Source organism: Uranotaenia lowii, chromosome 3, assembly GCF_029784155.1.
Source record: "Uranotaenia lowii strain MFRU-FL chromosome 3, ASM2978415v1, whole genome shotgun sequence".
NCBI lineage: Eukaryota > Metazoa > Arthropoda > Insecta > Diptera > Culicidae > Uranotaenia > Uranotaenia lowii.
This window is the reverse complement of record NC_073693.1, coordinates 85,294,245-85,307,750: the sequence shown is the minus strand read 5'-3', so window position 1 is coordinate 85,307,750 and position 13,506 is coordinate 85,294,245. Positions and strand designations below refer to the sequence as shown.

Below are 13,506 nucleotides of genomic sequence, written 5' to 3'. Positions count from 1 at the left end.
AAATATTAATATTATTATGTCCATTTGTGCTCATCAGAGTTAAAAAATTTCGCTTCAAGTGTCGTCTGGAGACTCCGATTATCTCGCGTTATGCGCTGTGCATCATAAGCTGAAATTACTAAACGTTTTACTATTTTCGGATATAATTAAGTTTTCGGTAAATATTCAATAAAAATTAGCTTTTGCCACCAAGTTTTTAAAATATAGGCCTATAAAAGAAGAATATTGTGAGTCAAGGTGGAACAACTAAACTTATGGTAATGATTATGAATAAACACTTACCTTTATTTACGACGACCAATTGAATTCATAAATCAAAGCTGTTAATAATTTACAATTTATTCAAACATAAATGCCATTTATTATCAAGTTACTTAACACATTTGTATGGAACACCGCACCCAACCGAACAATATTGTTTGACATAAACGTATCCTTTTTCGGCTAAAGATCAGCTGATGGTGGTAAGCTAGGTAATGTCAGCCTTGTTTCTGCTGGTTTATGTCCAGGTTTAATTTGGTTTCCAGTAGCTCGAGTATCTACAGCAATAAAAAAAAATGTTAGTATTTATAGAAGCGAAAAATAATTATTTATGTTAAAATTTTCAGAATAGTTTTTGAATAAATTTATAATCAGAAAAAAAAATAAAATACCAGATTCATGTAGTCGACGAGCATGTCATGCGAGAAGCAAAAGTAGGTCGTCCACAGCGAATCCCGGATCTTTGCTCGTTCAGCGTCACCTCTACAGACGATAGATGATAAACTTTTGTCTGACTTCGCAACGTGCCCGACCACGTGTAGCTTATCCTCCCTTGGTTTGTAGTCTTAGACCAGACCGCAGCAAGCCATTAGCTCAGTTAGGGTTGAAATGTGAAAAATGGTGGTTGTCAGATTCCCACCGCCCCGGATGGAATCCGTTTCTGCACTAGAAAAATGTAAAGGAAAAATATGAAATAAGCTTGCATCATTTTATTAGAAACCAAATTTCAACTGAAATTAAAAAGCCAATTGAAATTTTAGGGGGAAAACAATCTGAAGTATAAAATTTCACAGTATAACATTACAAAACTGAACAAATTCTGATACAAAAGATTCTAGCGATAAATGTTATTAAAAAAAACTGCGATATTGCATTAATTTGATGTTTACAATAGTAAACTTACCACATTGGCCACTCCGAAACTGACTTCGGTAAGGTGTGTGTAGTAAAGGAAATTTAGGAGTATAGTTGACTAGGAGGACCAGATCATCCAAACCACGGGCTTCCACCACACAGACGCTAGAAGTGAAATGGTAATAATTTAGAACAAATTTTGTGTTCAGAAAAACCATACAACCAACCTTTTTGGAAACATAAACTGATCCAACGAATTTCCACATTGCGCATAGCATCGTGTGTTTCCTGGCCACCGCGAGACCAGTAGGTGGAACAATCATCTGCTAGATATCGCAAGCTCCAGGTGAACCTTCTTGATCTGAAATCTGAATCTGAAATTCAAATCTAAATGTGAATCTTAAATCTGAATTTTAAATCTGATTCGGAAACCTTAATATGAATCTGAACCTAGATCTGAAAAGCTTATATAAATGTGAATCTCAAATTTTATATTGAATCGCAAATTTGAATCTGAACCTGAAATCTTTAAATTAATTTCAATATAAAATCTCCATTTTGAATCTGGATGAAAATCTCAAACTGAAACCTAAATCTGAATCTCGATCTGAGCTCAAAATCGGATTCTATTTGAAATCTGAATTTAAAAATCTGAATCGTAAACTGAAACATGAATCGAAAACTGAAATCTGAATCTTAAATCGTAATCTCAATGTAAATCTCCAATTTAAAACGGATTTGGAAATCTGAATCTGAAATCTTTATTTAAATTTGAATCTAAAATCTGGATCTAAATCTTAACTGAACCCTATATCTGAATCTGGATTCGAAATCCAAATCTGAATTTAAAACCTGAATCTTGAACTAAAATCTGAATCTGAAATTAGATCTAAAATCTTAATCTCGAATGCGGATCGAAATGTGAATCTAAAATCTGAATCTGATATTTGAAAGCTGAAAGAAATCAGAATCGAACCTTATAAGCTTATAAGCTCAAACCAATAATGTCGGTATTCTGAGCTACCAATCACTAGATCAACCCCAAGTGTAAAACATAACAAAATCCCTGTTAGATTCATTATTTTATAAATCAATCAAAATTCAATCAGTTTAGGGAAACAATGACAATTTAGCATCCCACGGTTAGAATCGACACTGGCGGTTTTCGAAGATATTTTTTTAATCGAACAACCTGTAATATTCAGAATACATATAATAATAATATTTAATTACTGAGATCACTTTTATCAAATGCAGCATAAATGAGAGCAGGATGAAAATCCCGGACAAAACAGTATATTCAAAACTGAATTTTAATCTATATTCAAACGTGTCATCAGAGGACTTAACCCGAATGGAGTCTAATCGTGAGCGTCGCTCCTATTCTAATCCAAAACGTGTGTCTACAATCTGTTAATTATCAGAATCTAACTTCCGATTTCATTATATAATGTAAAACACACAAAATTAACAAGTCTTTGCTTACCTTGGTGTTAATAAAAGGCTGACTGCTTACAGGCAAACGAAAAATCCCCTGTTGCTGCTCCGGATGATCTATTCGATGCTGCCTTTCTCCTCCATCATCATACCGGGTGCCCTTCTCGTTATAGCAGACATTCCACCCAGATTCGGATAATTGTTGATTTCCGTCAATCGCATATCGAAAGCAATCAGGAACGGGAAGTGACATTCTGGTGCCGCGGTAGATGTTGCTGTTGGCGGTGATGCTGCTGCTGCAAACGCTGTGGTGCTGGGAATATAGTGCTGATTTGGACGTTCTCCCACAAACCGATTTAATCAGCTGCCGGATGCGGAGTTTTGGGATCAAATTCTGAAGGGTTCACCGGAAACATGATCGCTGGAAGCTGGAACTGTGAATGTTGCTGCTATTGATGATGGTCACCCGAATGACGATGTTTGTTGCGACCGCCAATTCGTCGTTTCACCCTAATACAATAGATATGTAACCGATTAAAAAAAAGGCGTTGATGCTGGCGGTATTCAGCTGCCGTGCATTTTTTGCTACAGCTGGATGAATGCCACTAGTGCGACGGCTGCTGCTAATATTGGTGAGGGTGATTGTCCGGAGGGGCACCATTAACCAGCTATTCTTTACTTACCAGCGTATGATTAAAAAATAAAAACCACAACACAATTTGACACGCGGACCGACGAAGATGGCGACGCTTGATTGGTAAAAATTATTTGCATTCCGCTGTGTTTGCTCACACGATTAAACTCGAGACGATTGAACCGATTGAACACGGTTGCAAGAGCGAGAAATGAAACTTAGCGCAAGCGAGATGCCACTACATTACAGGTATCAGAGAGAGAGAGAGACAGTTTCGTCGCTTGTTTTGGCAGCGACATATGACGGGAGGATTATTTTACAGTTTGTTCTGCGTTTTTTACCGAAAAGTTGATGACAAACCGATTTGTTTACATATATCTAAACGAACCTCGGTAATTGAAGATTCGATCAACGAAGTTCGCTAGAAAATAGACGTCAAAATCATAAATTACCGATTTTTTCCAAATTACAGAACTGATTCGGTAAAAAAAATTACCGAACTCGGTAGTTTTCGTTTACTGTGTAGGATATTAGGAGCTTAGGTTTCAAGTGGTTTTATCGCCTACCAAGGTGATTTTCCATACCATATTACCTTTTTCCCCCAAATATTCGGCGTGGAGATTTGTGGAGGGATGGCGTACAGCCGGCCTCCGCTAAACATATCTCCACATGTGCTGTACTTCCTTTCCTCCTATCGACTACATGGACTTGGCCGGCGTCGTTATTGGTTCATTTAAAAGTAGGAGATCCTCAAAATTGTACAGTGAGATTGCGTTGCTTGCTCCCAGCACCTTTCATTTGGTTCATTGTGCAATGTTGATTATCTCGAACCAATCACGGAGTGCAACCATTATGCCATTGGCCAGGAGGGGCCGTAGGTGGACCGTAGTTGATAGCAAGCTCAAGCTCAAGCTCAAGAATTTATCACCACACGGTTGAAAAAAAATGCACAAAACGGATTTTCAAACATATACTTTGACTTTGCGTGAAATTCACGAGTCAGTTATTTGGTAGTAAAGTATTTAAAGGAGAGGCAAGCAACATATATGCGCATACTAAGGAGAAAACTTATTTTCTTCCAAATTCTTATAATTTTTAACTTTTTTAAAAGTTTTTATCAGCTGAATGAAAAAGAAAGACCGATAAAACTGTTAGTTTCTGTAAGCACAATTTTTATAGTTCAGTATTTTTTAAAAAAGTATTTAAAAATTAATTTTAAATTTTCTATTGATTTGTAAATCAATATAAAATGTTCGAGCCATGTGTCAAAAGCGTGTTACCCTCAAACTGAACTTATTAAACATATATGTTAATTTATCAACAAAAATTCCCGCTTCTACAAGACACATGGTATGAACATACACTTACTCGACGTGCAAAACTCCGTAAAATAATTTTTAAATTATTTTGAGTGAACAGATATTTAAAAGCTCTGTAACTCCCAGTTTTTGATTTTTTTACTTCTTGCTGCAAAGCAAATTATTTTTTTTTGGCTGGAAACCTCGCTGGAAATTTGGTGGACATTAAGCCTTGTTTCCAGCAATTCAAATAGCTGGAAATCAGCAATCCAGATTGCTGGAAACCAGCCATTTCTCCCAAAACAATCGGCTGTATTTGGGTTTACATTTATATTTTTATTCCAAATTAAGTATTGAATACTGGCTATGCATATAAAGGGTGATACGGTCAAAATTTGGTCAAGGGAAAATGCGTGTAAATCGGTGAAATCGTTTATTTGAAAAATCAAATTAAATTTCTTTTTCAAGTCTTATTAGTATAAAATTCAGGAAAAATATTCAGTTGGGCTTACGCTTTTCCAAATACGAATTGCCGGGCCTTACGCTTAACCCCTACCATCAGATTTTGTACAGTCACCTTGTCCACCTTCTTCGCCGCAGAAAGCCAGTTTGCCTTGAACTGCTGCTCGTCCTTAGCAGTTTTTTTGGTCTTCTTTAGGTTCCGCTTGACAATAGCCCAGTATTTCTCAATTGGGCGGAGCTCTGGCGTGTTTGGAGGGTTCTTCTCCTTGGGAACCACCTGCACGTTGTTGGCGGCGTACCACTCCATGGCCTTTTTACCGTAATGATGCCAAGAAGCCAAATCCAGCCAAAACAGTGCGGAACAATCGTGTTTCTTCAGGAAAGGCAGCAGACGTTTATTCTAACACTTTTTCACGTAAATTTCTTGGTTGACAGTCCCGAAAGCTATGAAAATGCTGCAAGGTACAGATGGCTTGCCGAACCAGATAATTCTTCGCGAAATTTGAAAGTTTCATGTGCTTGAAAATATCTGCTACCTTTCCCCTTCCTTTTTCCGTTTAAAACTCGTGTACCGGAAGCTGCTTGTAGTCGGCTTTGACGTAGGTTTCGTCGTCCATTACCACGCAGTCAAACTTCGTCAGCATCGTCGTGTACAGCCTCCGGGATCGCGCTTTGGCCGTCGTATTTTATTTATCATCGCGATTTGGAGTCACTACCTTCTTGTAAGCCGATAGTTCGGCTCGTTTTTTGGCTCGATGCACGGTTGTAGACGATACACCCAGCTTATTTGCGGCATCTTGGAGAGAGGTTAGGGTTTCGATTGAAACTACCGGCAACTCTCTTTGTCGTCTCAGCGGCTTCCGGTTTTCGTTTTCCCCTCGATCCAGACTTCCTGGCTGTCGACAAACGTTCCTCAAACACTTTAATTACATTTGTAACGGTTGATTTGGCAACTTTTAGCGATTTTGCCAGCTTTGCGTGCGAGTAGCTCGGATTTTCGCGATGCGCGAGCAAAATTTTGAAACGCTGCTCTTCTTTCTTGGACGGCATTTTGACAACTGAAGAGTGAATTCCAAAATCAAAATAGGAGCAACATTCTACACACACCTTCAAAATGAGGGGTGTTCAGTTTTTTTAAATGCAAAATTGAAAGAAATACGTCAAGTTGATATTGACCAAATTTTGACCGTATCACCCTTTAATAAGCAATGAAAACAATTATTTTCTCACATTTTTCAATAAGGGATGTATTTATTTTCAGAAACATGATTTTTTTTTTCAATATTTCAACACCGGCTCTGAGATGGCAGCTTGTGTTGTTCATCGGCCACCTGAAAAAAAGAGTTTTGATTAGTATCTTTAATATAAAATCTACCAATCTAATAAAAATTCATCCTTGACATGATGTCTGATAATCAAATTAATTGTATTAATCTAATCGTTATTCGAAAAAATAGAGTTCCATCTTGCTTTGGCGTGCGAAAACTAACGAACCTCAATTTGACAACTCGATTGCTGATTTTCCAGCAAATAGATCTATTGCTGGAAAGTTCAGCAATTTGAAAACCGATTGCTGATTTTTCAGCAAAAATGGCAAGAACACGACCGAATGCTGAAAAATCCAGTAATTAGAAAATCGATTGCTGGTTTCCAGAAAAAAAAATGGATTGCTGAACGATTCCAGCAATTTTTTTCATTGGAAATCGAATGAAAGTCTTAGTGTGTAGAAAAAAGATTATCTACTAGAAAGGTTCATAATAGATCAAATAACTCAAAATTAATACAAATTAAATTTAAATAAATCACATTGACATAAATTTCAGCTTTTATCTTTATTTAAATTCGCTTAAAAATATGATAGAAAAGTTTTTTGATCGAATATTCGAAAAAATCGTTAGATTTGTTGAAAGAAAAAAGTGAATCTACATCTTAAATATGGCAATTAAAGGCTGCAAATAAATTTGCGATATGTTGTAGCCCAGAAATGTGAAAATCTATTTAACATAAAATAAGAGTTAAGATGTGTGGGTTTTTTTTCGAATTTCTGATAAATGTTTCTAAACCAAAAAATTTCTATAAAAATCGGATTGATATAACTACTAAATTTCTATATTTTTGTCTGGTAAGGTGTAAAATTACTTAACAAAAATATTTGTTTTTGAAAAACATTAACATTCATTTATTTTATTCTTAACTAGCTGCTCCCGTACGAACTCTATTTCGCTTTCTACTTGGGATATGTCATGAAAAGTTTATATGAATTTTCCAGATGCATTTCCGAATGCATTGTTGAGCAATAATTTCAAAAATATTGAATACGTTAGATGGCCGATTAATTTTTCTGTCGTCTACTACTAAATTTGAAATTAAATTTTTAATTTATCACCGCGATTGTTTGTTCTTCGAAATTATCGACGTTTTTCGGTGAGTTTTAATAATAATAAAACAGATTTACCAGTTGTCCATACGTTTCGAGCTACTCTGGCATTCGCTCCTCCTCAGTGGACACTAAAATTATATTTTACTTTTTAACATTAAACTTTAAATCTAAATTTTTAATTTTAACTTACAATTGACTGGCCATTATTATTAAAACTTTAGAAATCAATTGGCTGTGAAAAAAATACCCCGTGTATGAATTTTCGTCTCGATGCGATACATACTTATCAAATTATTACAAAAACAAATTTAAAAGTTAACATGGATGACCCTCTTTTTTGTCGTTTGATTGATACAAATACTGAAACAAAAAATCAATTGACCGTCCTAGCCCCGTGTGTAAATTTTGACTCGATCGTTGCATAACAACGCAAATATTTCCAAAAAATTGAACCTTTTGTGGAAACATCTTTTACAAACTTTGATATCTGATATCGATTGCTCTTCCCCCAAAATTCCCATGTGTAAATTTTCAAACAAATCCATTGCATATTAACGTCAATATCACAAAAAAAAATAGTTAAATATTAATACGACCCCTTTTGTAGACCCCTGGCAAAAATTTTGACACTTGAAATCAATTGCACGTCCCAGAACCCGTGTGCATATTGTCATCCCTATCCGATGTATAATAAAGTCAATATTCCAAAAACAGTGAATAGTTAACTTAAACGACGCCTTCGATCGATCCTTTGCTCAAAATTAGGGCTCCTACTTGAAAATGTTCATCTCAATCCGATGTATAATTGCGTCAATATCACAAGATATTGAAAAGTTAATATAGACGACCGCTTTCGTTGGATCGATACTCTAAATTTGATACCTGATATCGAATGCCCGCCCCGAAAAACTCTCGTGTACCAATTTTTATCTGAATCCGATGTGAAATCACGTCAATATTGCAAAAAACAGTGGAAAGTTCATATGAACGACTCCTTTTGCCGACCCCTGACCCAGAATGCAATACCTGAAATCAATTGCTCTTCTCTCGAAACCCTTATGTGCAAATCTTCATCACAATCCGACGAAAAATGACGTCAATATCGCGAAAACAATACTTGTCTTGTATGGCGGCCCCCTTCAGAAGGGGTCATCCGAAAATCGGAAAACATTTTTCATCATTCCTGGTCCTAATAAGCATCCATGCCAAATTTCAGACCTCTAGCTCTTAAAACGACTGAGCCTATTGAGGACAATCAAAGCCACAAAAATGGCTTTTTATATATACCTATACTGCCCCTACTCGCATAACAGTCCCATATGAATTTTCGTCATTTTTTATCTAACCTGACAGTTCGTCATTTTGAACATTTTACTTCAATATACAACAATAAAAAAAGAGGCTTTGTTCTAGAAATTACGAAAAAAAATATCAACTAGTGACTGTCCCATAAGAAATATACACGCATAACAGTCCCATATGTGAAATATCACGGATGTAGTTAACTTACTATGTTCCTTTCAGTGAAATTATCTTTGATTTATTGCTTTAAGTCATTTAAACAAGATGCAACTCACTTGACGTTGAATTATGCACACTACACAGTGAATTTAACTACAATTTTTGAAAGACAGGCTAACATAAAGGAAGTATGGTCTTCCTGTGAGAAAAACTATCAGAAACAACTAAAAACCATGATAAGATTCAACTTACAATGTAGAATTCACGAACTACATTTACAAGTTGAGAAATGATCAAACTTAAGTCTAAGAAGGTAGCTTGGCGAGCAAACCATATTCTGTATGGGACTGTTATGCGAGTAGATTTGAAAAAGGTCTCGAATATGCCCGCATAACAGTCCCATAACAAACAAAAATGGTGCTCCAGACCTTACCAGTTACCAAATTTCGAAAAACTCAGGTCCTACGATTTATTATGACAACCTAGAACATATTCCATTAAACGATTTTTGTTTATGCTGAAAGCTGTGGTCACAATTTAAAAATATATTCCAAAACAGAAAAAGCTGATTTTCTCGCTTGCTCGTTTTTGCATATGGGACTGTTATGAAAGTAGGGGCAGTATAGATTTATTTAAAAACAATTCCAAACATTTTATAGAGAAATAACAAACGGGAACATCAAAGGTTCTAGATAATAACATTTTTCATTTTTCATCGACAAAAGTTAGTGAGAAAGAATAGAAAAAAATCGTAACCAATTTGGGCATCATTTATGTAGGGTCCTTCGCTTTGAGCAACGATAATGCAACAAAAGCATGAAACCGAAAACTCCCTTCTCACTTATTCACTCCAGCGTGAGAAGAGCGCCCCATGTAGTGAGAAGCCTAAAAAGTGAGTGCAAATTTTCGCTCCCCCCGATCTGCCGATGTATTAGTGTTGGTGGTGGAAATCGCAAATAGCAACTCGCAATAGCACACGGGAAATATCGACAGATTTTCCCCCAGCAGTGTGTAGTGTATTTTTCTCCGCGGTTCCGTGTCGATGTAAAGTAAAGTTGGAACTCCGTGCGTGTGAAGTTTTTCACCCTGCTGCTGATTTTCTGGGAACAAATTAGGTTGATTAGTTTTTTCCTTCTTGGATTTATTGGTGCCAACGAAAGGTTTTCTTCCGGAACTAGAAAGAGTGATAATTATCGCGAGTGTGTATCCCTTCCGGGGTCTCCGTCGGTGCCAGGATGGCCGATGCAGATTTCGAGGAGTTCCGCCAGAACTTGGATAATTTACCAACCTACAACAAGGCTCCAGCTCCCTTTTATTCGTGAGTAGTTAATTTTTCATCGCTTCCGTGGGTCGATTTGGGAAATATTGGAAGTTTTTTTCACCCGCTCGAAGTTAACATTCGAGTCGAAGGATTTCAAATGGTTAATCAATTGTTGATGCAATCGTGGTAATATTCGTGAAGGACAGAATAATCTGCAATAAGAATAACATTACACTCATGTTTTGGTGAATCATCATACAGTATGAGGAAATATGGATCGTCATACTCTCTAGTTAATTAGGATCCTATAATTTGCTTAGCATTTTTTGCTCAAATAAAGTTAACATTTACTTTGTTTGAAAAGGTTACATCAATCAAAAATCAGAAACTATCTGCGTAGGAAGAATTTTCTACCTCATCCCCACACTTGATATGTCATAAATATCGAATGGATATTTCCATGGATGAAACTTTGTTTCCCTATGGCTTGCACCTTAATCTGAAGAAAAGAAATGGCAAAAAAAAACAAAAATGACATCATTGGATGATAAAAAAAACTTATAGTGCCATGAAATCATCTCATAAAGTAAGCGTTTCCAATCCTTCCGAAATCTGACATTCAAGTTTTCTATGCTATGTGAATTCTCCAGAGCGACAAAGTATCCCGAAACGGAAAATCAAAATGCGTAAAGTGTAGCAGTAATCCCTTGGAGTCATATATTTTATGATGTCCCGCCAATCTCGTGCCGGACCTTCCGGCCGTTGTCTTCATGGTCGTCCTAACATGGAATTGGGTCCTTTTTCAATTCTAGACTTCCGATCGATGCCGAACGAAATCAGATGGGACTGCCAAAAAAAAAGAAGCGAAATGTCAATGCTAATTCATGTCATCGGATATCTTTTTCGAGAGGCTCGCTACGGGGGATCTAAAATAGGGTAATTTCCGAAAGGGAAAAATTGTTGATAGTTCTCAAATGGCCACTGAGAATATCTGTATATGATAACAATATTATACTCCGCATGCTAAACCCGTTTTGTTAAAATAAAATTGTGAATATGAATAAATTTCCTAAGTACTGAAGTGGAAAATTTTAAATTAAAATTATAAATGCTAATAGTTACTTTTATTTCAATATAGAAGTCCAATTCCGTTTTTTGTTGTAGGAATAATTTGTATATTTTTTTCAATTTTAATTTTAATTTTTGTCTCCAAAAAAGTATATAAGCAAAAATTTGTTTGCAATGTTTCTTTGAACTGATCTAATTCCTACTTAAGACTAAAACGTACATCTTTTAATGATATAACGGCTAGCATCTTACTAACGTAAGGTTGCCAGATTGCCCGGTTTTATCCGGGTTTGCCCGGATATTAATTACTAAATTTGAGAACAGTTCTGTCCGGCCCGGTTGCCCGGATTCCATTGAAAAATGCCGGGATTTTGCCCGGATTTATTCACTTTATTTTGCACATTCAACAAAAAAAACCAACAACAAACACCTCCAAAACGAAATTTTTTGAGCAAATTTTATAAAACTAATCATGGTTTTTTAAAAGCTTTTAAAGCGGTTCAAAATCTATCCATAAGTTTTAGATGAAAAACATTTTTCTTAATTTTTTTTTCTTGATTTTTGTTGAGGAATTTCAGATACCGTGTTTTTCTTCACCTCAGAGGCAACCTAGGTTCGCTCTTACTGCTGTCATCGTGCTCATTTATTACTCTAGAGGCAAACTAGTTTCGCTCGAAAAACGGACGGAGTCGCCCTGAGGAAAAAAAGTCAATTTTGGGAGAAGTTCACCAAAACTCTCAATGTTGTTGTCAAAACAATAAACAGCTGTTTGGGGCTGAAAGCAAAACAGTTAAAATAATGAACGGAAAAATTATTATTGCCGCGATTTTGAACCTCTCAGCCAAGCAAAATCGTACTATTTGTTGTCCAGTGCAATCCGGACACGAAAAAAGACAATCCGGATGTGAAGAATCGAGTGAAAAAATCCAGAAGGGAAAACAAAATGACAGCTGCATGTAAACATTGCACTGGTTCTCACGCACGTATGGAATAATTCGAAAATCGAAAATCTTTTTTTGTTTGGACGGATTCAAAAGCAACTCCGGAATAAAAAACACGGCATAAGTTTTGAGAAAATTTGCCCGGATATTGCCCGGATTTATGGTCGTCAATTTGAAATCGAATGCCTGAATTTTGCCAGGTTTTTATATAAAAATTGCCCGGTTTGTCCGGCCCGGATACGCGCTGAAAAAAATTCTGGCAACCTTATACTAACGTCAACACCACCAGCGCACAGAAAGAGTTTATATTATTAGACTGAGTCGATTTGAGGTTATTTTTGAAATCCTCCAACCCAGCGGTCTAAACATCTTCGTTCTGGTTCAAAACTCATCCAAGATTTCATGCAGAATTTCTAAGTAATGTTTATATGAATAAGTTGGAACTTTTATGTTTGTATGGGAAAATTTAATATTTTGTACTGAAAATTCAACATCATGTTTGTTTCATGTGTGGAACCGAACCTGATGATGGTTTCTCTGCCAATTTATAAATTCTCTAAAGGAAATTTTCCGCTGAATAACTTTGTCCAAGACCGTAACTTCGTATCTAATTAGACAAATAAGTTATTAGGTGATTCATGGGAGCGTGTCTTCTGGCATTGAAAAACTATAAACTCAATTGATATCACTGCTGGGTGCCCAGCGAGGTATTACATGACTACTTTCTATGCAATACTTCGCGAGGCCCCAGCAGTGATGTCAATCGAATTTATCGTTTATTGATGCTAAAACACAAACCCCTGTTAAACAACTTACAATTATTAGAAGATAAATCACCGTGAATTTGTTGTATGAAATTAAGTTGCGGCTTTATCGATGAGGGTTAAAGAGTTGAAATGAGGACGGATAGATGATCAGTAGCAAATTCTAAAGTGGTGAAAAGAGCGAGGAGCATTTGAAACAGAAGCTTGACCACATACTTGATTCTTTGTCCCGCACCAATTAACCGTATTCAAGAAGTAGTACCCAAAAGAGGAGGCACATGTGCACTCACATGGCGGCCGAACCATCTATAATTAACTGTATCGAAAAATGTATTGCAAAAAACCATGGATGAGTTTTAAACCATAACGAAGCTTTTAAAACTCCAAATTCAAAAATGATCCAAATCGACTCAGTCTAATATACTATATCTGCCAAAGACAAAGACAAAGACAAAGAACTCATGACCTGTGGCTTAGAAGACTCAAACGCTGTCCACAGTGGCCGCATGGTTCGTCCAGGGCACTTTCAACATTCCATTTGAGGAGATTTTTAAATCTGCATGGAAAATTAAAAAAAAAAGGTCAAATTTGCCTAGAACTTTGTGATTTTTCCACCCATCTTTCTCGGTATTTTTTTTTTCATTCACCAAGCAAAAAGGTAAATTTCATCTTTTATTAATTCAT

The 13,506-nt window shown here is 36.2% G+C and overlaps 1 protein-coding gene and 1 long non-coding RNA gene across 2 annotated transcripts in view; one reads left to right on the top strand and one right to left on the bottom strand.

Annotated features, from left to right (window-relative positions):
• Positions 1–402: 402 nt before the first annotated feature.
• On the bottom strand, positions 403–1,598 carry LOC129757455 (uncharacterized). Its single transcript, XR_008739707.1, has 4 exons — positions 1,344–1,598; positions 1,166–1,281; positions 654–927; positions 403–539 (listed from the first exon to the last, which is right to left on the bottom strand). It is a non-coding gene; the product is annotated as an uncharacterized LOC129757455 (long non-coding RNA).
• An 8,160-nt stretch (positions 1,599–9,758) lies between these two features.
• LOC129754636 (JNK-interacting protein 1) overlaps positions 9,759–13,506 on the top strand; it is an 82,416-nt gene continuing 78,668 nt past the window's right edge. The window contains exon 1 of the mRNA XM_055750800.1: positions 9,759–10,106. Within this exon, the coding sequence (XP_055606775.1) occupies positions 10,024–10,106 (83 nt within the window). The 5' untranslated portion in view covers positions 9,759–10,023. The remainder of the gene's footprint in view (positions 10,107–13,506) is intronic.